The 24,743-nt window shown below is 39.4% G+C and overlaps 1 protein-coding gene across 1 annotated transcript in view; it reads left to right on the top strand.

Annotated features, from left to right (window-relative positions):
• Nucleotides 1-24,155: 24,155 nt before the first annotated feature.
• The window catches only part of ACVR2A (activin A receptor type 2A), a 91,550-nt gene continuing 90,962 nt past the window's right edge, over nucleotides 24,156-24,743 (top strand). The window contains exon 1 of the mRNA XM_052662413.1: nucleotides 24,156-24,349. Within this exon, the coding sequence (XP_052518373.1) occupies nucleotides 24,295-24,349 (55 nt within the window). The 5' untranslated portion in view covers nucleotides 24,156-24,294. The remainder of the gene's footprint in view (nucleotides 24,350-24,743) is intronic.

Below are 24,743 nucleotides of genomic sequence, written 5' to 3'. Positions count from 1 at the left end.
TGATAATGAAAAGCTGAGCTCAGGCAATCTCTGCATATTATCACATATCCAGAATAAAGGAAAGAAGGCTGTCATGGGATCCCTGTAAGTGTGATCCCAATGACCCTGAACACACTGAACATTCAGATGCCTGCAAGGACTGCAGTTTCAGCCTGAAACTGATCCAGGCAGAAAAGGACCGTGCACCTTCAAGGATCTGGTTTTCCAAAAAGGTTTATCCTCCCTCGGCTTGAGAATGCGGGTAGACTGAACTAGAAAGGAAAGGCATTGATTTCAATGGTTTGGACTCAAGGAGAGAGCAATAAATGAAAGAACTGAGATAGCTTAAGAGAGATGACTTAGTGTTTTCAGACTGTACTGAGCTAATGAGGCAATATTTTCATCAGTAGCTCACTTCATCTATTTATATTTTTTTATTTTTTTAACTGAATTTTTCCAAAAGATTAGTAATATCAGATGTGGAATTGAACAGATTGGGTATACTGTATTTTGGTAGATATAATGGGAAAGGTATACTTTAGAGGAGGAAAAGTGTTATCTGGCTATAGAGAAATATTTAGAGGAGAAATCTCTTGCCCCACTCTTGCATCTTTAAGGGTTTGAAAAGGTAAGTTTTTTGTTCAAGATAAGGGTAGAGAAAATCCAGCTAAACTTGCTTTTTGTTTGGGATCTGAATGGCATTTCATCAGCCATTTGGAATTTAATTGCTAAAGCCTAAATAAATTTCTCAAGCCCCTTATTCTCTTTATAATGGCCCTTTCTCATTTGTGTGCTATTCTTCATTTGCCTGAAAAGCAAATTAAGGCTTTCTAGTAGCTATCCACAAATGCAGAGCAACTTCTTAGGTCTGGCTTTATTTATTATTTTCATTTGTGATTTCAGAATTTATGTTGAGAATATACTTAAGAAACTAGCCAAAGATGCAAAGGTAGCTGGCATGCCTATTACTTAAGAAAACGTGATTAAGTTCAAAATCTTCTTCACAAATCTAATGACCTTTAGTGGAGACAAATGCATATTCAGTTCAGATCAGTCGCTCAGTCGTGTCTGACTCTTTGCGACCCCATGAACTGCAGCACACCAGGCCTCCCTGTCCATCACCAACTCCCAGAGTCCATCCAAACCCATGTCCATCGAATCAGTAATGCCATCCAACCATCTCATCCTCTGTCGTCCCCTTCTCCTGCCCTCAATCTTTCCCAGGATCAGGGTCTTTTCCAACGAGTCTGCTCTTCTGATCAGATGGCCAAAGTGTTGGAGTTTCAGCTTCAACATCAGTCCTTTCGATGAACACCCAGGAGTGATCTGCTTTAGTATGGACTGGTTGGATGTCCTTGCAGTCCAAGGAACTCTCAAGAGTCTTCTCCAACACAGCAGTTCAAAAGCATCAATTCTTCAGCACTCAGCTTTCTTTATATTCCAACTCTTACATCCATACATGACCACTGGAAAAACCATAGCCTTGACTAGACAGGATCTTTGTTGCCAAAGTAATGTCTCTGATTTTTAATATGCTGTCTAGATTGGTGATAACTTTCCTTCCAAGGAGTAAGCATCTTTTAATTTCATGGCTGCAATCACCATCTGCAGTGATTTTGGAGCCCAGAAAAATAAACTCAGCTACTGTTTCCACTGTTTCCCCATCTATTTCCCATGAAATGATGGAACCGGATGCCATGATCTTAGTTTTCTGAATGTTAAGCTTTAAGCCAACTTTTCCACTCTCCTCTTTCACTTTCATCAAGAGACTCTTTAGTTCTACTTCACTTTCTGCCTTAAGGGGGGTATCATTTACATATCTGAGGTTATTGATATTTCTCCTAGCGATCTTGATTCCCGCTTGTGCTTCTTCCAGCCCATCGTTTCTCATGATGTACTCTGCATATAAGTTAAATAAGCAGGGTGACAATAAACAGCCTTGAGGAACTCCTTTTCCTATTTGGCACCGGTCTGTTGTTCCATGTCCAGTTCTAACTGTTGCTTCCTGACCTGCATACAGATTTCTCAGGAGGCAGGTCAGGTGGTCTGGTATTCCCATCTCTTGAACAATTTTCCACGGTTTATTGTGATCCACACAGTCAAAGGCTTTTTCGATGATCCAGTGGATATTGGCAATTTGATCTTTGGTTTCTCTGCCTTTCCTAAAACCAGCTTGAACATCAGGAAGTTCATGGTTCATGTATTGTTGAAGCCTGGCTTGGAGAATTTTAAGCGTCACTTTACTAGTGTGTGAGATGGGTGCAATTGTGCGGTAGTTTGAGCATTGTTTGGCATTGCCTTTCTTTGGGATTGGAATGAAAACTGACCTTTTCCAGTCTTGTGGCCCCTGCTGAGTTTTCCAAATTTGCTGGCATATTGAGTGCAGCACTTTCACAGCATCATCTTTCAGGATTTGAAATAGCTCAACTGGAATTCCGTCACCTTCACTAGCTTTTTTCGTAGTGATGCTTCCTAAGGCCCATTTGACTTCACATTCCAGGATGTCTGGCTCTAGGTGAGTGATCACACCATCGTGATTATCTGGGTTGTGACAATCTGTTTTGTACTTTTTCTTGAAGAGATCTCTAGTCTTTCCCATTCTATTGTTTTCCTCTATTTCTTTGCATTGATCGCTGAGGAAGGCTTTCTTATCTCTCCTTGCCAGTCTTTGGAACTCTGCATTCAAATGGGTATATTTTTCCTTTTCTCCTTTGCTTTTTGCTTCTCTTCTTTTCACAGCTATTTGTAAGGCGTCCTCAGACAGCCATTTTGCTTTTTTGCATTTCTTTTTCTTGGGATGGTCTTGATTCCTATCTCCTATACAATGTCATGAACCTCTGTCCATAGTTCATCAGGCACTCTGTCTATCAGATCTAGTCCCTTAAATCTATTTCTCACTTCCACTGTATAATCATAAGGGATTTGATTTAGGTCATACCTGAATGGTCTAGTGGTTTTCACCACTTTCTTCAATTTAAGTCTGAATTTGGCAATAAGGAGTTCATGATCTGAGCCACAGTCAGCTCCTGGTCTTGTTTTTGCTGACTATATAGAGCTTCTCCATCTCTGGCTGCAAAGAATATAATCAATCTGATTTCAGTGTTGGCCATCTTGTGATGTCCATGTGTAGACTCTTCTCTTGTATTGTTGGAAGAGGGTGTTTGCTATGACCAGTGCGTTCTCTTGGCAGAACTCTATTAGCCTTTTCCCTGCTTCATTCTGTACTCCAAGGCCAAATTCGCCTATTACTCCAAGTGTTTCTTGACTTCCTACTTTTGCATTCCAGTCCCCTATAATGAAAAGGATATATAAGAAATAAAAGAAATATATGTTAGAAATTTACATAAACATGACAGAATATTATCTGGTAATCATGATATATCTAAAACAATTAAAAATACTAAAATCTTTATATTGATCACTGACCAGAGTGCTGTTTTCTAGAAGAGAGCTTTATAGCATAGCTAGAATGACAAGACAAGGATCTTTTCTTCCTGATGGGGAGAGTTCAATCAATATGTGTAGTGAGTGACAGAAGGAAAGCCTAAATATAGTGGAAAAAGATCATTAATGAGAGGATAGTTCTTAATATTCCTCAAGTATCTAGAAAGGAACCGTCGATAGTAGTCAATCATTCTACATTTGAGTAGAGCATGCTGCAGAAACAGAGACTTAGTATAATCATGGGACAGCTTCTTGTATGTGAAAATGTATGAGCATTGTGAAATCGCATCAAAAGACATGCTTGAGTAGAATGACAAATATCCTGTATCTCATGGAGAAATTTAAAACAAAAGATTTAAAATTCTGTCTATTCCTATAAACCAGGGATTACCTAGAGAATCAAGGATTAACATCATGATTTAATAGAGAATTCTAAACCATTAGGCACCCATCTAGTTTTGATGTTAGTGAATATCAATATTCTAAAGAAAATATCAGTGCGGTAAAGAAGCATAATCATTCAATAATAAGATACATAAAGTATCAATCTTCAGTTCAGCTCAGTTCAGTCCCTCAGTCGTGTCCGACTCTTTGCAACGCCATGAATCGCAGCACGCCAGGCCTCCCTGTCCATCACCATCTCCCAGAGTTCACTCAAACTCACGTCCATCGAGGCAGTGATGCCAACCAGCCATCTCATCCTCTGTCGTCCCCTTCTCCTCCTGCCCCCAATCCCTCCCAGCATCAGAGTCTTTTCCAATGAGTCAACTCTTCGCATGAGGTGGCCAAAGTACTGGAGTTTCAGCTTTAGCATCATTCCTTCCAAAGAACACCCAGGACTGATCTTCTTTAGAATGGACTGGTTGGATGTCCTTGCAGTCCAGGGGACCCTCAAGAGTCTTCTCCAACACCACAGTTCAAAAGCATCAATTCTTCGGCACTCAGCTTTCTTCACAGTCCAACTCTCACATCCATACATGACTACTGGAAAAACCACAGCCTTTACTAGTCGGACCTTTGTTGCCAAAGTAATTTCTCTGCTTTTGAATATGCTGTTTAGGTTGGTCATAACTTTCCTTCCAAGGAGTAAGCGTCTTTTAATTTCATGGCTGCAATCACCATCTGCAGTGATTTTGAAGCCCAGAAAAATAGTCTGACACTGTTTCCACTGTTTCCCCATCCACTTCCCATGAAGTGATGGGACCAGATGCCATGATCTTCATTTTCTGAATGTTGAGCTTGAAGCCAACTTTTTCATTCTCCTCTTTCACTTTCATCAAGAGGCTTTTTAGTTCCTCTTCACTTTCTGCCATAAGGGTGGTGTCATCTGCATATCTGAGGTTATTGGTATTTCTCCTGGCAATCTTGATTCCAGCTTGTGCTTCTTCCAGTCCAGCGTTTCTCATGATGTACTCTGCATAGAAGTTAAATAAGCAGGGTGACAATATACAGCCTTGACGTACTCCTTTTCCTATTTGGAACCAGTCTGTTGTTCCATGTCCAGTTCTAACTGTTGCTTCCTGACCTGCATATAGGTTTCTCAAGAGGCAAGTCAAACTTGCTGCTGCTGCTATCGCTTCAGTCGTGTCCGACTATGTGCGACCCCATAGACAGCAGCCCACCAGGCTCCCCCGTCCCTGGGATTCTCCAGGCAAGAACACTGGAGTGGATTGCCATTTCCTTCTCCAATGCATGAAAGTGAAAAGTGAAAGTGAAGTCGCTCAGTCGTGTCTGACTCCTAGTGACCCCATGGACTGTAGCCTACCAGGCTCCTCTGTCCATGGGATTTTCCAGGCAAGAGTACTGGAGTCGGATGCCATTGCCTTCTCCAAGGTCAATCTTAAGTATCCACAAATTCTGACTCTATATCTGAATCTACTCATAGGAAAAATAATGACATTTGACTTCCAGCTTCAAGAGTTGTACAGATGACAAGAAAATATATGTGAAAGCAATATAAGAACTATAGAGCATTGCAGATACACAGACTTCTGTTATCAGTATAAACAGTAATTTTAAAAACAAATCATTCTTATATCTCAATGGCACATATGTAAATCTCTTAACTCTGAAAATTAAACCTTTTACTCTTTGCATAAAACTCTGCAAGGGAACCTATATCTAAGAATTAAAGATGGGCCTGAGGTTAACCATTTATTTTCATTTATTTTGAAAGTATTTTATGAGAGTATACATTCATACAATAAAGTTCACAAAGTGTATTGCTCAAAGAATATTTAGTATTTTTAGTATTATAAATGAATACACCAATGTAACCACCATCAAAGGCAAGATATAGAACATTATCAACATCCTAGAATATTCCCTCATGGCTCATTCCAGTAAACTGAATTTAATTACTGTTGATTTGTTTTAATTGTTTTAGAAGTTCATATAAATGAAATAATACAGTATGTATTATTTGTGTCTGGCTTCTTTGGCTTAACCTTATTTCTGTGATAGTCATAGCTGTTGTTGCATGAAGCAGTTGTTCATTATTTTTATTGCTGTATGTTATTTCACTTTAAGAATATACCAAAACAGAATCCCTTTTGGAATGGCACTCTGAAAATCTCCTCTCCTATAAAAACAATGAGAACACTACTAAAAATTGTTGAAATAAAAATTTTCATACCTCTGGAAATAAACCAAAGATTTGAAACGATCTGAAGAGAAATTCATTTAAGAAAAACTATTTAATTGTATAAATACAGTGAGCTTTGTGACATTTTAACTTGCTTTATTTTGATTTCCTCTCCCCAGGTCCATGGTAACCTTGAAAATAAGCAGCCTCACACCATAGTAGCTGTGAAAAGCACCCTAGTAGACACTGAAGGGGCCGAATGGATTTGGAGATCCCCAGAAATCCTGTCAATTGTTATAATTCGACCTGTCGGAAAACTTCCTGGAAAAGGCCCATTCACGAGACTTGTCTTTAGTTTACTTAACCCAGAGTTTGCTCAGTCACTGAGGAGAGCTCTGTCCCCAGGGCACTGTCAAAGACATTCAGCAGCAGTTGTTTAACATTACAGTTGTTTAAAACAGAGATACCATTTGAGACAAGTAAGAGGCTTGCCAAAAATCTTTAAAGGGAACTCTGGAAAACAGATGTCTATAGTGGGCTTTGAAAAGTTCCAGCGTATTCCTGGGGGACCTAGAAGGCCACACGCATATACAAGGCTGTGTGTATGCACCAGAAAAACCACAGAAGACCCTATTCTCTCACCTCTAGCACAACCCAAGAGTCTGTGCAAACAGAGAGTGAATCCTAAGGCAGAAATAGAATGCCAGAGCACTGAAGGCATGCCTCAACACAAACACACACAAAGCCTCTTGAAAAAATCACCTCAAAAGAACTGACTCAAATTTGTTCCTTTTTATAGCTGAGTAATATTCCGTTGTATGTATGTACCGCAACCTCTTTATCCATTCATCTGTCAGCGGACATCTAGGTTGCTTCCATGACCTAGCTATTGTAAATAGTTCTGCAGTGAACACTGGAGTACATGTGTCTTTTTGAATTATGGTTTTCTCAGGGTATATGCCCAGTAGTGGGACTGCTGTGTCATATGGTAGTTTTATCCCTAGTTTTTAGAGAATCTCCGTACTGTTACTTCACCCCTTGAGACAGACAAATCATAATCAAATTGTCAAAAGATAAAGTAAAAATGTACTTTTGTTTGAAATGCTTTTATTCCCCATATGAATTAAAAGATATACACACAGATTATAAAATCATATTGATGGACTTAGTATATAAAAATATAATTTGTATGACAATTACAGCACAAAAGTTGGGGTGAGAAAATGAGCTGCAGTGGAGCAGAGTTTTTGTACATTATTGAAATTAAGTTAGTATTAATCTGAAGTAGATGGTTTTAAGTTAGTATGTTAATAGTAATGCCCATGGGAACCATTAAAACACTGAAATAATAGAAAAAAACAACAAGGGAATTAAAGTAATACACTAGAAAACATCTAACCCAAAGACTGCAGAAAGGGAAAAAAGACATGACACAGAACACAAATAACAAAATGGTAAATGTAAATCCTACCTTACCGGTAATTACATTAAATGTGAGTGAATTAAGCATTTGAAGCAAGACAACTATTGGAAAAATGGATTTTAAAAAAACAATCCAACTTTATGTTGTCTATAAAAGACATATGTTTGATTCAAAGAACAAAGAGGTTGAAAATAAAAGAACAGGAAAACAATCTCTTTGGTTACAGTAATCAAAGAGATCTGGTAACCAAAAGAGACCTAGAATGGTATACTGATATGAGACAAAACAGATTTTAAGACAAAAATGGTTACTAGAAACAAAGAAGGACATTTTATAATAATAAATGGATCAATCCCTCATAATGATGTAACAATTTTAAATATATATACACCTTGCTGCAGAGCTCCAAAATACATAAAGCAAAGCCTATGGAATTTAAGAAAGAAATTGACAATTCAAAAACAATAGTTTGAGACATCAATACCCTACCTTCAATAATGGATAGAACAGAAAGAGAGAAGAACAACAAGAAAACTGAGAAGTGCAATGGTGGTATAAGACAACTAGACCTAAAATACATCCATGGAATGCTCTATCCAGCAACAGCAAAATCCACATTCTTCTCAAGTGCATATGGAATAATTCTCTAGGGTAGACCATATGTTAGGCCATAAAACAAGCCACAATAAAGTTAAAATGATTGAAATCATAGAATATATGTTCTTTGGACATAGTGTAATAATATTAAAAATCAATAAAGGAAATTTGAGAAGCTCACAAATATGTGAAAATTAAATAACATACTCCTAAATAATAAATAGATTTTAAAAGTCACAAGGAAAAGTAGAATATATTTTGAGATGAATGAAAATGAAAACACAACTTACTAAAACTTATGCAGAGAAAGAAGTGCTCAGGGAAAAATTTATAGTTATAAATTCCTAGATAAAAGAGAAGAAATATCTCAAATAAATTATCAAATCTTCCACCATAACAAACTAGAAAAAGTAGAGCAAACTAAATCCAGAACAAGCAAAAAGGGAAAACAAAGATTAGAGAGGAAATAAATAAAATAAGGAATGTAAAAATAGAGAAAAGCAGCCAAACTAAAACTTGAGTATTTGAAAATATCAACAAATTGTCAATCCTTTGGATTGATCAAGAAAATTAAAGAACTGAGAAAGAAGACTCAAATTACTAAAATTAGAAATGAAAAATGGGCCATTTATACTGATCTTACAGATATAGGAATTATAATGGAACACTATGAACATTGTATGCCAACAAATTAGGTAGCCAACATGAAACAGACAAAGTACAAAAAGACACAAACTACTGAAATTTTTCTTTTTATCTCTATAACATCATTGTTCACATATTTAAGACTTTATTATTAGGTGAGGTATATTAAAATTTGTTTTTAAAAAAAATAAATGTATAATCTTGATCCCTTTGTGATTATGAAGCACTCATTTTCTTCTCTAGTATTACTTTTTGCCCTAGAATTTGCTTTACCTGATATGAGTATAGTTTTACATTGTTTTCTTTTGGTTATTATTTCATGTTATATTTTTCATAGCAATTACTTTATACATCTAAGAGTCCTTATATTCAAGGTATACCTCTTATAAGCAACATACAGTTGGCTGTTTTCTGTCCACTTTGACCATCTTTTTCATTTAATGGGAGTGTTAATCCAACTAAGTATAATTTTTGCTGTATTTAGATTTAAATCTACCTTCTTACTGTATGTTTCATATTGTACCATCTTCTTTTAGATTAATCAAATGTTTATTATTCCATTTGCCACATTTATTAGATTGTTGGGCTTCCCTGTAACTCAGATGATAAAGAATCTGCCTGCAATGCAGGAGGCGCAGGGTTGATCCCCAGTTTGGGAAGATTCCCTGGAGAAGAGAATGGCTACTCACTCCAGTATTCCTGCCCGGAGAATTCCATGGACGAGGAGCCTGGCAGGCTACAATCCGTGGGGCCACAAAGAGTTGTACACAACTGAGTGACTAACACTTTCACTTTCACTTTTCATTTGATCATTAGTGATATATTTGTTATTTTATTGGTTATCATAAATAAGAAATTTCAACATTCATCCTGGGCTTGTTACAATCTACCTTGAAATAGTTTTACACCTTCTTGGATAACGCTTTTAGTGTTGTCATTTATTTTCATTCTGCATATATTTTAAATATTTTAAATTACATAATATATTACTACCATTATTTGTATAGATTTACTAATGTACCCTTCCCTGTGTTCTTAATCTTTTCCTGCAGTTCCATGCATAAACCTGAAAAAAGTTTTTTTAGACTTTCTTCTACAATAGATCTAGTAGCAACAAATTCTTCCTTCTTTTGTTTATCTGAAAATATATTTATTTCACATTCCCTTCTGAGGCTATTTTATGAGTATAGAATTTTGAGTTAGCATTATGTTCTTTCAGAACTTTAAAGATGCCATTCATTAAGACAACTTTAAAGATGTCTTCTGGATTCCATTGTTTCTGTCAGAGAAGCTGGACTTAAATCTTATTTTTGCTCTTTGAAAGTAATGTATATATTTTTTTCCTCTGACTACTTTCGACATTTATTTTTATCATTGTTTTTCAGATGTTTGATTATGATGCTCTGGGTATAGTTTCTTTGTATTTCTCCTGTGGTGTTATGGGGCTTCTTGAACTTAAGACTTCCTGTCTTCCATGAGTTTTATAAAAGTAGTTGCCAACAGTATTTGAAATGTTGCTTTTGTTCAATTCATGCTCTCCTATCAGTGTATCAGACTTTTAAACTCTGTTCCACATAGCTCTTATTCTCCTGTATTTTCCACTTCTTTCAGTCTCTATCAGTAAATTTAAATATTTTGGACACCTTTCTCTGTTAGGTTCACTCTTTTCTCTGATGTGCCTAATCCATTGTAAACTCATCTTTTAACTTTAGTTCTTATAACTTCTTGTTCTAGCATTTCCATTTGGTCCTGTTTTTTATACACTTGCTAAGCTTTAAATTGAATGCTGAACATTGTGTATGAAAAACTGCAAAGACTCTACATGAAGGTACCTTTTTCCAGAAAGGATTTAATATGTCATAGTCATGTAATGTATGGACTTATTACATCCTTCCAACTGAGGCTGGATTTTAGACTTTTTAGCCTCATCAACTTCCAGTTTGTTCTAACTCTTAAAGCATAGCCTTTAATTTTTAAGAGGTAGACTTCTTGCTTTACTTATGAAATCCTGAAGTATTTACTTTGGTTCTTGCATCTTGATGGTGTCTAAATTTTCATCTTTTTCACTTAAGCTCTCCAAGACTGCCAAAAATCTTAGCTCACTCTTTTATCTCTAAGCTTTACTTTACACTTAGTTTCTCCACATTTTACCCTGCACGGTTTAGGAGGCAGCACATTCTGTAAGAGGAAATTGCACAGAAGTCTGGGCTTCCTCCTCTGTGGTTTTCTTAACTTCTGGATCTTAGTCTTTCAAGTCCTAATCACGTTGTTAGACTCAAACTTTAACATCTGTCTCCCTACCCCAGTGAGACTGCCGTTAAGTCCAGGCTGACATTTTCTTAGCCTCTATTACTGATGCCACAAATCTACAAATACATAAGTGAAATTTTGAGGTGAATGTGAGGCTCATTCATTATAGTTTTCTCCGCTCTGGGATCTTGGTTCCCCCAGTTCAGTTTAGTTCCCTGTCCATCACCAACTCCTGGAGCTTATTCAAACTCATGTCTGTTGAGTCAGTGATGCCATCCAACCACTTCATCCTCTGTCGTCCCCTTCTCCTCCCGCCTTCAATCTTCCCCAGCATCAGGGTCTTTTCCAATGAGTCAGTTCTTCACATCTGGTGGCCAAAGTATTGGAGCTTCAGCTTCAGCATCAGTCCTTCCAATGAATATTCAGGACTGATTTGCTTTAGGATGAACTGGTTGGATCTCCTTGTAGTCCAAGGGACTCTCGAGAGTCTTCTCCAACACCACAGTTCAAAAGCATCAATTCTTCGGCACTCAGCTTTCTTTATAGTTCAATTCTCACATCCACACATGACCACTGGGAAAACCATAGCCTTGACTAGACTCCAAACCATAGCTTTGATTAGGTTCCTGCAGTACTGGCCCCCTTAGTTCCTGCTTAGTGACTTCATACAATTGCTTTACATATTTTTAAATAGTTGTTCTCAATAGGAGAGTTAAAGTAGTATAAGCTCTTCTATCATAGCCAGAAGTGGAAGTTGAACCACTTACTTTCAATCTGCAATTTTCCTTAATCTCTACTTTCAGCATAGTCTTCTCAGTTGTGGTTTTAAAACTGCAAAGTTAAAATTGAGTCAGAAAAACTATTTACCTGGTGGACTTGAAATAAGAAAATAAGTCAGGAAAGCATCTATTCAAATATTAGATAAAACTTGTACAATTGCTGTTTTTCTATGATTAGCCTAAAACACAAAGGGAAAATGGATTCCTGAGTTATGTAGGTATTTATCTAATACTGCAAATTCTCTGTTCAGTGTATCCCAGGACTAATGTCAGTATTGAAAAACAAAAACAAAACATCTTTTTGGTTTTAAAGTACAAAATGTAGTGCCTTTTTATAACATATATTTTTCATTACTTTTTGGATGTATAACATATATACTCCTTACAAAAAGGTGAGAATACCGGTATTCTCAAAGTCTTATTTATTTATTTTTTAAATGAGAGAAGTAGGTCTCTCTACTATGTACCATAGGCCTTCTGGATGGGACATGCTCCATTTAGAGCTCTGTTTCCTGCTTGGAGGGACAATTAAAATGCTTACTACTTGAGAAACATTATGGCTCATTGGACTAAGCTTTGAGTCAGTCATTTGGAGTTATAATCCTGCTTCTGCTACTGATTCAATTTGTGCCCCTGGGCAAGCTATTTAACCTTTGTATTTGTTCACCTGAAAAATGAGATAAAATTATCACTTATTTGCAAGAGTAGCTAGTAATAACTGATTTTGAATGTGAAAAAATGCATGTAACATATTTTGACCAGTTAAGATTACTACAACATTCCTACAATTGTTTCCCCTGAAGCCTCAGTAGTGCTTTGATTAAAATTTTTCTGATCTAAGTTAAAATGAAGCACAATAAAGTGCAGTTAAGTGTTTTGCTTAATTTGCATGCTTAAACAGGTAGGAAAATCCCATGTAGTTTAGCCTGAGAAAACAAAAATATTTTAAAAATAGAGAAAAAAATGATCTTTCTTTTCTCCACTGTTTTTTTTTTAAATTGTAAAAGGTATTATATATTATACACATGTACTATTCCCTATTGCCAATTGCAAAAATTCACATTTATACACAATAATAACAATAAACTCACATCTATTATTTTCCTTTTCCTATTCATAATTTTTTAGAAATGGAGTTTTAATAATAATTATTCTTAATTTTTATGATAATTTTATCTCAGCACAGACTGTTTTAAATGCTCTCACCATATTATAGAAGGGAAATGTTCAAATCACACATTTGCCTGGAACTTCATCTTACTTTGCAGTGAATGCTTTTGAGAAACTACGAAGACGGAATGTTTGGTATACAGAGAAAGTTAAAATATACTTATACTTTGGAAAAGTGCCATTGAAAGGAAAACTTAAAAAATGCTTTAAAATATTTAATAAATTATCCTTAATTTATTTGATAAATGAATTTAATTTAAAATAGAAAACAATAAATTCTCTCTCTTTACTATATGCCTCCATTTACCTACTTCTAATATATTTGTAATTTCTCTGAGACTTAGGTTTTTTTCTTATCTATGAGATGGTAATAATATTACCAAAGCTTCTTACTTACTTCACAAAGTTGTAATGAAAATTAAGTAAGAATGTATATGATATTCTTTAAAAATAATTTATTTTGTTAAGATAATGTTGAGGAATGCTGTCATTGAACAGGTCCAAGTAACATCTTGGTATTCTTAAAGTCTTAATGTTTTTCAGTTCAGTTGAGTCACTCAGTTGTGTCTGACTCTTTGCAACCCCATGGACTGCAGTACGCCAGGGTCCCCTGTCCATCACCAACTCCCAGAGCTTGCTCAAACTCATGTCCATAGAGTCGGTGATGTCATCCAAACATCATATCCTCTGTCATCCCCTTCTCCTCCTCCCTTCAATCTTTCCCAGCATCAGCGTCTTTTCCAAAGAGTCAGTTCTTCACATCTGGTACCCAAAGTATTGGAGTTTCAGCTTCAGCATCAGTCTTTCCAATGAATATTCAGGACTGATTTCCTTTAGGATGGACTGGTTGAATCTCCTTGCAGTCCAAGGGACTATCAAGAGTCTTCTCCAACACTGCAGTTCAAAAGTGTCAATTGTTCAGTGCTCAACTTTCCTGGGTTCCCTTACCCTACTGCTCTCCACCCGGGTGCCCTTTCCCAATAAAATCTCTTGCTTTGACAGCACATGTGTCTCCATGGACAATTCATTTCCAAGTGTTAGACAAGAACCCAATTTCGGGCCCTGGAAGGGGTTCCCCTTCCTGCAACAAATGGTGACTCTGGTGGGACTCTTCTCCACTGAGACTGACATCCTGACCACTCGGGGTACTCAGGGGCCAGCTTGCCTGCCAAGCGACCAGACCCAACTGGGACCATTTTGTCCCTGGTCTCCTCTTGATGCAGACAACTGGCCAGAGTGCCCTGACCGGTAAGGAACAAGAGACTTTATTGACCTCTCTCACCTCCCCTCTCTCTTTCCTCTCCTTAACCCTTCCTATCCTTCCCTGTTTTTCTAGTTCTTCGGTCCTGGATGCAGGAATCTGGTCGAAGGGCCTCAACCTGAGCTGAGGATAGGAGACTGATCACCTCCTCTTGGCAGAGAACTCGAATTCTGGTTCTGGTCTGGTCTGATTTTTGGTAGGGCCGAGTTCCAGTCCTCCCTTCTCTGGAGGCCCAGGGTAAAGTCCCACAACGCCTGGGTATCTGCAGGTGGCAGGAGACGTCTGTAAGGCCACCCCTTTTGCCCCCCTCTCCTGCCTCCTCCCCCTTCTTCTTTCAACCTGGCTTCCTTTCCTCCCTTTGAAATCTTTAAAGCTGTTAGTACTTGGATCTGAAGTTCTGTGTCTCTATAGGAGGTTTTCTGAGAGACTGTTTTCTTGTATTTAAGGGCTTCCCTGGTGGCTCAGACGGTAAAGCATCTACCTACAATGTGGGAGACCCGGGTTCGGTCCCTGGGTTGGGAAGATCCTCTGGAAAAGAAAATGGCAACCGACTCCAGTACTCTTGCCTGGAAAATCCCATAGGCAGAGGAGCCTGGTAGGCTACAGTCTATGGGGTCGAGAAGAGTCAAACATGACTGAGCGACTTTACTTTCACTTTCAGCTTTCTTTATAGTCCAACTCTCACATCCATACATGACTACTGGAAAAACCATAGCTTTCACTAGGCGGACCTTTGTCATTAATGTCTCTGCTTTTTCATATGCTGTCTAGGTTGGTCATAGCTTTTCTTCCAAGGAGCAAGCATCTTTTAATTTCATGGCTGCAGCCACTATCTGCAGTGATTTTGGAGCCCAAGAAAATGCAGTCTGTCACTGTTTCCATTGTTTCCCCATCTATTTGCCATGAAATGATGGGACTGGATACCATGATCTTCCTTTTTTTTGAATGCTGAGTTTTAGGCCAGCTTTTTCACTCTCCTCTTTCATTTTCATCAAGAGGCTCTTTAGTTCTTCTTCACTTTCTGCCATAACGGTGGTGTCATCAGAGTATCTGAGGTTATTGATATTTCTCCTGGCAATCTTTGTTCCAGCTTGTGCTTCAACCAGCCTGGCATTTCTCATGATGTACCCTGCATATAAAGTAAATAAGCAGGGTGACAATATACAGCTTTGACGTACTCTTTTCCTAATTTGGAACCAGTCTGTTGCTCCTTGTCTGGTTCTAACTGTTGCTTCTTGACCTGCATATAGATTTCTATGAGATAAGAATGAAAACTGACCTTTTCCAGTCCCGTGGCTACTGCTGAGTTTCCCAAATTTCCTGGCATATTGAGTACAGCACTTTAACAGCATCATCTTTTACTTACCAGCATAATCTTTGTCACCATTCTAGGTGCTTTCAACATATCCTTAGACTATCAGTTCAGTTCAGTTCAGCTGCTCAATCGTGTCTGACTCTTTGCAACCCCATGGACTGCAGCACACCAGGCTTCCCTGTCCATCACCAGCTCCCAGAGCTTATTCAAACTCATGTCCATTGAGTCAGTGATGCCATCCAACCATCTCATCCTCTGTCATTCCCTTCTCCTCCTGCCTTCAATCTTTCCCAGCATCAGGGTCTTTTCCAATGAGTCAGTTCTTCACATCTGGTACCCAAAGTATTGGAGTTTCAGCTTCAGCATCAGTCCTTCCAATGAATATTCAGGACTGATTTGCTTTAGGATGGACTGGTTGAATCTCCTTGCAGTCCAAGGGACTCTCAAGAGTCTTCTCCAACACCACAGTTCAAAACTATCAATTCTTCGGTGCTCAGCTTTCTTTATAGTCCAACTCTCACATCCATACATGACTACTGGAAAAATTATAGCTTTGACTAGACCAACCTTTGTTGGTAAAGTAATGTCTCTGCTTTTTAATATGCTGTCTAGGTTGGTCATAGCTTTTCTTCCAAGGAGCAAGTGTCTCTTAATTTCATGGCTGTAGTTACTATCTGCAGTAATTTTGGAGCCCCCCCAAATAGTCTCTCACTCTTTCCATTGTGTCCCCATCTATTTGCCATGAAATGATGGGACCAGATGCCACGATCTTAGTTTTCTGAATGTTGAGTTTTAAGCCAACTTTTTCACTCTCCTCTTTCACTTTCATCAGGAGGCTCTTTAGTTTTTCTTCGCTTTCCTCCATGAGGGTGATGTCATCTGCATATCTGAGGTTATTGAGCTATCCTTCTAGCTCACTTGCTTAAATATCTGCCAGGAAGCAATAATTGCTCTGAGTGGTGTCAACCTATCGCTTCTTTCTATCCACAACAGCCTGTTCTAGACTATATGACTCAAATTCCATTATTCATTGTTCCAGTGACTACCATAACAACTCACGTAACTTCCTTGTTTCTCTCTTCCTTAAAATTGCTTACTTAAATCCAGCCATTGAAGAACTCAATCATCTGCCTTTTCTGTGCCCGCCAATAATGATGTGTTCTGGGAAATAACTACACAGTTGGGCAGACTAGGGTCATAATAAACATGATCTCCAACCTCAAATGGGTGCTCAAGTTTGGCAATTTTACCCTAATACTTCTCTCTCTGACCTCAGTTAGGATGATTTTGTAACTTTTCATCATGCCCCTTCCACTTTGAGTTGAAAACCGTGCTTTATATCAATATTTCAGGCAAGTTAGAGCTCTCAGTGGATAATATCATCACCCTTCAGCATCCAGTTCTACAAGCTCACCTGTTTCTGCTTGCCCTTTCTTCTCCCTCCTGCCTCATTATGGCTTCTGCTGAAACCACTGTCAAGGGGAGCTATTCTCTCCATGATGCCACATCCAATGGCCCTTATCTTTTCACTCTTCAATTTACTTATGTCTTTCTAGATTTTAATACTATTACTATTTCCCTTTTACAAAACACTTTCATGTAAGACATTTCTGTCTTGGTTTTTATCTCATCTCTATGGCTTTTTCATTACTTTTTCATCCCCTTTCCTGGCTTTTAATCTTCTACTTGCTAAATTTCTTTTTTCTGTCCACTCATTATTTAGAGCTCCTCATTCATTGCCATGGCCTTAAATACCATTTGAGTGCTGACAATGCCCAAACGTATATCTTTGAGATTGCATGTCCCTCCAAACTTCAGTTACCCACATCCAGTTTCTTATACTGCATCTCCATTTGTATGTCTCACAGCATTTCAATTTTAACACTTTTAAAATGGAAATCTTCCACTATTAATGTCTCTATTCCCTTTCCTATAATGTATCTCTCCCCTTAAATCTTGCCCAAGGCAACAGATGAAACTATTGCTGCTCATTTGCTGGAGATAAAAAGTAGGAGTCATCCAGTTCATTAGCAAATCCTGTTGATCTAAAATGCATCTTGAATCTGTGTACCCCTTTCCATAATAGTTCATGGTACCATAATCGGCTTAATACAGCATCATTCTAACTAGCTGCTTTCTTTGATAATCTCTTGCAACCTCTTCTCCATTTAAGAGCAAGAGTAATCTTTTAAACATAAATGAGACCATATAACTACCTTAATTAAAATCCTCCAATGGGAGAGACATGGAGCACAGACTTAAGGACCCTGGAGGTGAGAAGGAGAGAGTGAGATGTATGGAGACAGTAACATGGAAATTTACATTACCATATGTAAAATAGATACCAATGGGAATTTGCTATATGACTCTGGGAACTCAAGCTCTATAACAACCTAGAGGGGTAGAATGGGAGGGAGATAGAAGTGAGATTCAAGAGGGAGGGGACATATGTATACCTATGGCTGATTCACTTTGATATTTGGCAAAACCCAGCAAAATTCTGTAGAGCAATTATCCTTCAATTAAAAAATAAACAATTTAAAAAAATCTTCTAATGGCGCAATGCTTCGCTTTGAATAAACTCCAAGAACCTTATTTTGACCTATAAGACCTTGCAGTCTGGGGCCTGTTTCCCTCTCTCTCCTTTTTCATACACTCTTTTCACTGCCACAAGAGCCTTTTCAATTTCTTGAACATATTGTAGGTTTTGTACATACTGTTCCTTCTTAGCTAGCTCCTCTCATAGCTATCTCTTTTTCATCTCGTAGGTTTCAGTTTAAATGCCACTTCCTTAGTAAGTCCTTCCTGAATCATCCTCTTATATAAGAACTCTCCTCATATCTAATACTACCATTCTTGTCCTGTATCTCAATATCCTGTCAATTTTTATAAAGAATCCTTCCCATTTGACAATTACTGGCTTACTTGCTATTTTTCTGTGTTCTTTATGTTACTGTAAGCTCAATGAGGGCAGATATTATAACCATTTCATTTATCATTATACAATCAACATCTCGCACAAGTCTTATATGTAATAATTACGTCAAATAAATGAATAAAGATGGACAATATAGTGAAAATGATTGGTTCTTATGTAGTCGTGCATTATAGAATATTTTAGGACTATTTTAGAATTAAGCATCAAAGCCTTATTTAAAATTTTAAGTATTTGTTAAAATGGAGGAAGGGCCGTGTATTTGAGAAAGTCTTGGGTTTATAGCCTATTCTCTATTTCAGTGCCTTTCAACTTGTATTTGCCAAATTTACAATCTATGGAGATTTTTTAAATAAAATGTAATAATGTTGAATTACTAAAAACATGAAATTAAAATAAAAATATGAGTCCTTTATTATAACCTTCTGCTGCTGCTGCTGCTGCTGCTGCTGCTAAGCCGCTTCAGTTGTGTCCGACTCTGTGCGACCCCATAGACGGCAGCCCACCAGGCTCCCCCGTCCCTGGGACTCTCCAGGCAAGAACACTGGAGTGGGTTGCCATTTCCTTCTCCAATGCATGAAAGTGCAGTTGCTCAGTCGTATCTGACTCTTTGTGATCCCATGGACTGCAGCCTACCAGGCTCCTCCGTCCATGGGATTTTCAGTTTCTACAAAATGTAAACAGTTGTTGTCAAATGTCTATGTTAGTCTCATTGAGGATCAGCAATAGTTTGACATTAACACTTGTTTGAGAACTTTACTTTTAGTAGTTTTACTTAAACTTGAATGACTTAAGTCCTTGCCATTGCTTTATATAGTTTATCTCAAAGCCTCAACTATTCTTTGTAATATGAATAATAGTTGAGAACTACTAGAAATAAAAGTTTAAAAAGTAAGCAATAAAAGAGTTGTAGCATTTATAAAATAGTCATAAAACTTAGAAATAAAATAGAAAACTGTTAGAAATAGGAGATAAAACTAAGTCCTCTGTCATGAATATAAATTGGAGAGTGTGGAAAAAATCACCCCTAAATTTTAAACCTGTTCTATTTCCCACACATTTACTGGATTTTGACCAAGGTGCCAGTGGGAGAAAAAGTCAAATGTTACCCTTGGGATTATCTTTCCTCATAGCTCAGTTGGTAAAGAATCTGCCTGAAAGGCAGGAGACGTGGGTGCATTTCCTGGGTCGGGAAGATTCCCCTGGAGAGGGAAATGGCAATCCACTCAAGTATTCTTGCCTGGAGAATCCTATGGACAGAGGAGCCTGGCAGGCTACAGTCCATGGGGTCACAAAAGTCAGACATGACCTAGTGACTCAACCGCCACCCTAGAATGTTACCAAAAACCAATTGGTTGTTGAGATTTTATTACTAGCTGGGTTGGTATAGCTTTTTTATCAAAGTACTGGATACCTTATTTCCATCATAGCTAGTTTCTCTTTTCTAACTCACTTTCCTGACCTAAAATATTCTGTCTTAATGTTTTGGCCCTTAGCCATTTCCACATCCTTTATTCTTCTCAGTACATGTCTTTATTTGCCTGATTGGCGCAATGGAATGCTATGGATATGTAGAAAAGGAGTTACAGTAGCAAAAGCTAGAATATTCACGGAAGATAGGATGACTATTATCTGCCTTCCTTTGACTTACCAAGTTACTAAATTTGTTCGCCTTGTACTATGCCTTACAGCTTAGGTATGTAACAAATTCATTACTTGTGCCACTTCAGGAATGTCCATGTTATTTGAACATATGAGTAGATTTTTACAGTAGATGAAAGCAGCAGAAGTACTTTAAAATCCTTCATATAAGGGGAATTCAATATCCTTCATTCTCCAAAGGGATTGTCATCTTCCTGAAAATGAAGAGAGATTTGGCATGTCTTCTTACTTGTGGCTGTTGGTATATCCAAAGGCAGGTGAACACCTTAAGGTGAATTTCCTCACAATGTATGGCATACTGCTAAGTCACTTCAGTCATGTCTGACTCTGTGCAACCCCAGACGGCAGCCCACCAGGCTCCTCCGTCCCTGGGATTCTCCAGGCAAGAACACTGGAGTGGGTTGCCATTTCCTTCTGCAATACATGAAAGTGAAAAGTGAAAGTGAAGTCGCTTAGTTGTGTCCGACTCTTAGCGACTCCATGGACTGCAGCCTACTAGCCTCCTCTGTCCATAGGATTTTGCAGGCAAGAGTACTGGAGTGGGGTGCCATTGCCTTCTCCTCGTAGTATGGCATACTACCCAGTCTCAAAAGCAAGGTCAATTTCAGCCCAGTTCAATTGCAGCCTTACCTCCCAGTTGGAGATTTAATCTATATGTTTTTGAACCTTGTGAGTTTCAAGCATATGAAGCAATCAACTTTGTTCAGGAAGCAGTCTATGATTCTTTTACCTGTTTCCTCATCCAGTCAACACACACTTGAATCTCTAGGGTAAATTGGCTTCTTGAGTGTCTTCCAGTTGGGAAGAACTGGAAGTTCAGTTGAACTTCTGTCAGGACTGTGGACTTGAAGTTCTTAGCACTGCAGTGACTGCAAGCCTCGGTATCAGGTTTGAGTGATGTTAGCTAAAGCTGTTTAACGCATAATTGTCTAAAGCTCAGGCAAACCAGAATTCCTTTCATGTTTCCTTTTCCTTTCCTTCCTTCCTAAATCCAGTTTGTTCAGCTTGCATTGTTAGGAAAGTGTTGGATTTGTAGATAAGAAAAGGTGATTATAGAAAATAGGAAGGAAAGAGAGGCAGTAGTGTTAGCTGCAGCTACCTCTATCTTCTTTTTAAGCTTTCGAATTCAAGTGGGAATTAGTCATATACTCTCAAGTCTTCTCTGTTAAAAATTTTTTTTTTAAATTTTTTGCACTTACAAACTGAATGTTTCTAAAAGTGAAAGAAACTAGCCAAAAATGAATTTCTGGTTCATGTGAACTGGGAAATAGTCAATATTGATACCTGGTATTAGTTTGTTGATCTAATTAATATAGCCATGTCTTTAGAAACAACATAAAATAGATACTTTATTTCTAGGTTTTAAAAAATTTTACTGAAATATAGGTGATTTACAATGTTGTGTTTCAGGTGTATAGCAAAGTGATTCATAACTCACGCATAGGTTATTACAAGATACTGAGTATAGTTCCCTGTACTACACAGTAGATTCTTGTTGGTTATCTATTGTATTATATATATATATATATATATTTTTTTTTTTAATACAGAGGGTGGGAATGAACACACATTCAGGAATAAAATGGGTAATTACTGTTACTGGATGTTAACAATTTCTACCAAGGAGCTATTTTAACTCTTTATTAAAGACTAGCCTAGTGAAGACTTTGACTTGTGGCTCATTTTTCATATTATGGAAAAATATGTTTCATCTTCCCTTGCATTCTTATACTGGAAATTTGGGTGGTAAGATAAGGAATATTTTTTCAAGTTTTAGTCCTATTGCTAGTCATTCCTGTTATTCCACTTGCTTGGGTTTCACAATTTAAGAAATACTGACGTGATGCAGAGATAAGACAACAGTGGGGCCTGACTCAGGGCAAAACTAACATCAAATTCCTGAATGAACCAAATAAAATACACTCTTCCATTCTAGAAATGTTAGTGGCAAGTCTTAATCAGAGAATGGAAGGTTTCTATTTATTCCTCTGAGTAGTTCATAAAGTCCAAAGAACTACATAACATGAGACCATTTGGAAACTTTGAAGACCAACTAGTGATTTTTCTTAACTGTTGCACAATATCATTCAAATTCTGAGCATCATGACTTGAGAACTGGAAATCTTGGAGAGGGTTTAAAGAGCCACAATGATTACTAATAACCTTGACAAGTTGTAGAAATGGCCAGGTAATTACAGGATGAACTTAACAGAAACACAGTAATTTAGAGGAAGAGAAAAATAAGACACTATAAATACAAGGGAGAAGGCTTGGCTTTGTGGGGAAATGTGGGAATTAGTAAATCACAAGTACAACATGAATTAGCCATATAAAAGAGATGTTTTATTTATTTATTAGTAAAACCCCAAAACTTGTAGATTACATGTGGGAATATTGTATTTAAGAGAAAGGCAGTTATTCCCTAGTCAATTACACAATTATTCACATTAAGCACCTATCACATCAGGCTTGACACTGAATGCTGGCATAAACCGGGGAAGCAGACAGAAGACCAGCACCTACACGGAGCTCGCTGAAGTGTGGTAAATAACAAAGCTGGTCCCTTTAATACTCTCTTCGGTTTGTATTCTGTAGCCAGCTTCGACTGTAGCAAATACTGTGAACTCCCTGAGGCAGAGATCTACTTTTACATTTTGGATCCCATTCCGTGCCTAGCATAGCATCTTTTAAGAAATCAACTTGGATTCAGGGGTAAAAATAAGCCGTAAACGAACTAAAATTCGAAAAAGTAAACACTAGTCTGATCAAATATGTCAATCAAAATCTGCAGGTTTTCTCTTCAGAGAGTAATAAATATTTGAGAACCTATTATACGCAGAACAGTTCTCAACAATGCTTTGTGTACAAAAGGGAAGGAGGGAATGGGTTCACATTGCACATCACGATAATTACCGTGGAAATCCTGGTCGGGTGGATAGCCCATTCTCCTCGAGTTCCACCAGCCTCCCAATCCCTTTTCTTTCCCTTTTAACCGAAATACAAAATGCATAAAGCAAAAGCCACAGGGGCAGGACGCACTGCGACCACTGGGGGTACAAATACCAGCTCCCGCAGGTCGGCAAGTGCTGAGGACCAAGACCCACCCCGGCTTCCCGGCGCCCGGGATCTAAGAGCGGACGAGGCGTCCCCCCAGAGGAAAGACAAGGCGCCGCAGACGCCCGCCCCGCCCCGGGTCCTGTTCCTCTCGGGCTCCCCTGACCATTCGGGCGTGCGCTCCGCTGAAAGGTCAGTGGAGCACGATTAGGAAACCATGCACTCGCGACCCCGACAACATTCACTTGCCACCCACTCGAGCCCCACCGCCCAGCAGGCCAAGCAGGCCGGACTACGAGGCCTCGCGGTAAAGAGCCTCCGTCCGCCCCGCCTCCTCGCCCTCCTGCCGGCCCCGCCCTCGCTCTCTTACCCCTCCCCCGCTCACGCCTCGCTTCCCCGACAATCTCCTCGCGCTCACGGCCCGGCACGCGCGCTGCGCCCGGCCGCCGCCGCCGCCGCTGCCGCCTCGCCGCCGCCGCCGCCGCCGCCGCCGCCGCTGCCGAGCGTTCCTTCGCCGTGCCTGGTTTCCAGCTTCGGGCCGGAACCGGAAGTTTAGGGGGCGGGGCCGGCGGAGGCCAGGGGACCGAAAACGCGGCCGAGCCTGGAGCCCGGAGCCGGAGCCAGACCCTGGACCAGAACTTGGCCGCCGCCTGCACCACCGCAGCCGCCCGCCGCTGCTTCCCCGCGCCACCGCCGCCGTCTCGGCCGCCACCGCCGCGAGCTCGGCCGCCAGTGGTCCGCGGACTTTGGGTGTCCGGGTTGAAGGTCGGTCCGGACGTCGGACCCAGCTCGGTTCCCGGACTGTCCGGGCGGCAGCGGACGCCGCCGCCTCCTCGTCGCCTCAGCCTGGCGTTTTGTTCGGAGAGACCCGAGAGGCGAGCGGAGCTGACAGTGATTTTGACAGTGATTTAAACCCGCTTTTGTTGTTGTTGGCTTTTCGTTGTTTGGTTTTGTGTGTTGTGCTTGTGTGTGGCGATTTTTCCCCCCGTGGTGCATTTTTTTTTTTTATTGTTGTGCTCGCTCTTTTTATTTTTAATTTTTCTCTTTTTTTGACCCCGTGAACGTTTTTTTGGTCGGGGCTTCCGAATATGTTTTATGACGGTTGATTTTACACCAGGAGGTTTGTCTCCGAGGAAGACCCAGGGAACTGGATATTTAGCGAGAACTTCCTACGGCTTCCCCGGCGTCTCGGGAAAATGGGAGCTGCTGCAAAGTTGGCGTTTGCCGTCTTTCTTATCTCGTGTTCTTCAGGTAGGTGCATGGAGCGCGGCGCGGCGGGGCTGCCGCCGCTGCCGGAGGCCGCGGTTGTTGTCGGGTCGGCGAGCTCCAGCGGAGCCTGGGGAGGTTTCCCCACCCCGAGCCCCTCGGCTGCCGCCCTCCGCACCCCCCACCCCCCCCGGGCTGATTATGATCTGGAAACCTCCATGAATTTTTCTCTTTTCGAGTTTGGTTGACGACTGATAAGAGTGACTGCTCTGTTGTTGTGGAAGTGAGAAAGTCATGGTTTGTGGCCGTAACGCTGAATGACAGCGCTGGTTGGCTTGCAATTAAGCCGCAAATACCACAAGTGACAATTTATGCAAAGGTTTGAGACCCGAAAGGCGTATTCCAAAACGTCCTTTTAGTGTGGCATATTCCAAAAATA

The sequence above is a fragment of the Budorcas taxicolor genome, chromosome 2, assembly GCF_023091745.1.
Source record: "Budorcas taxicolor isolate Tak-1 chromosome 2, Takin1.1, whole genome shotgun sequence".
Classification (NCBI taxonomy): Eukaryota; Metazoa; Chordata; class Mammalia; order Artiodactyla; family Bovidae; genus Budorcas; species Budorcas taxicolor.
Note: the sequence above shows the minus strand (reverse complement) of the source record. Positions and strands in the feature narration are given on the sequence as shown.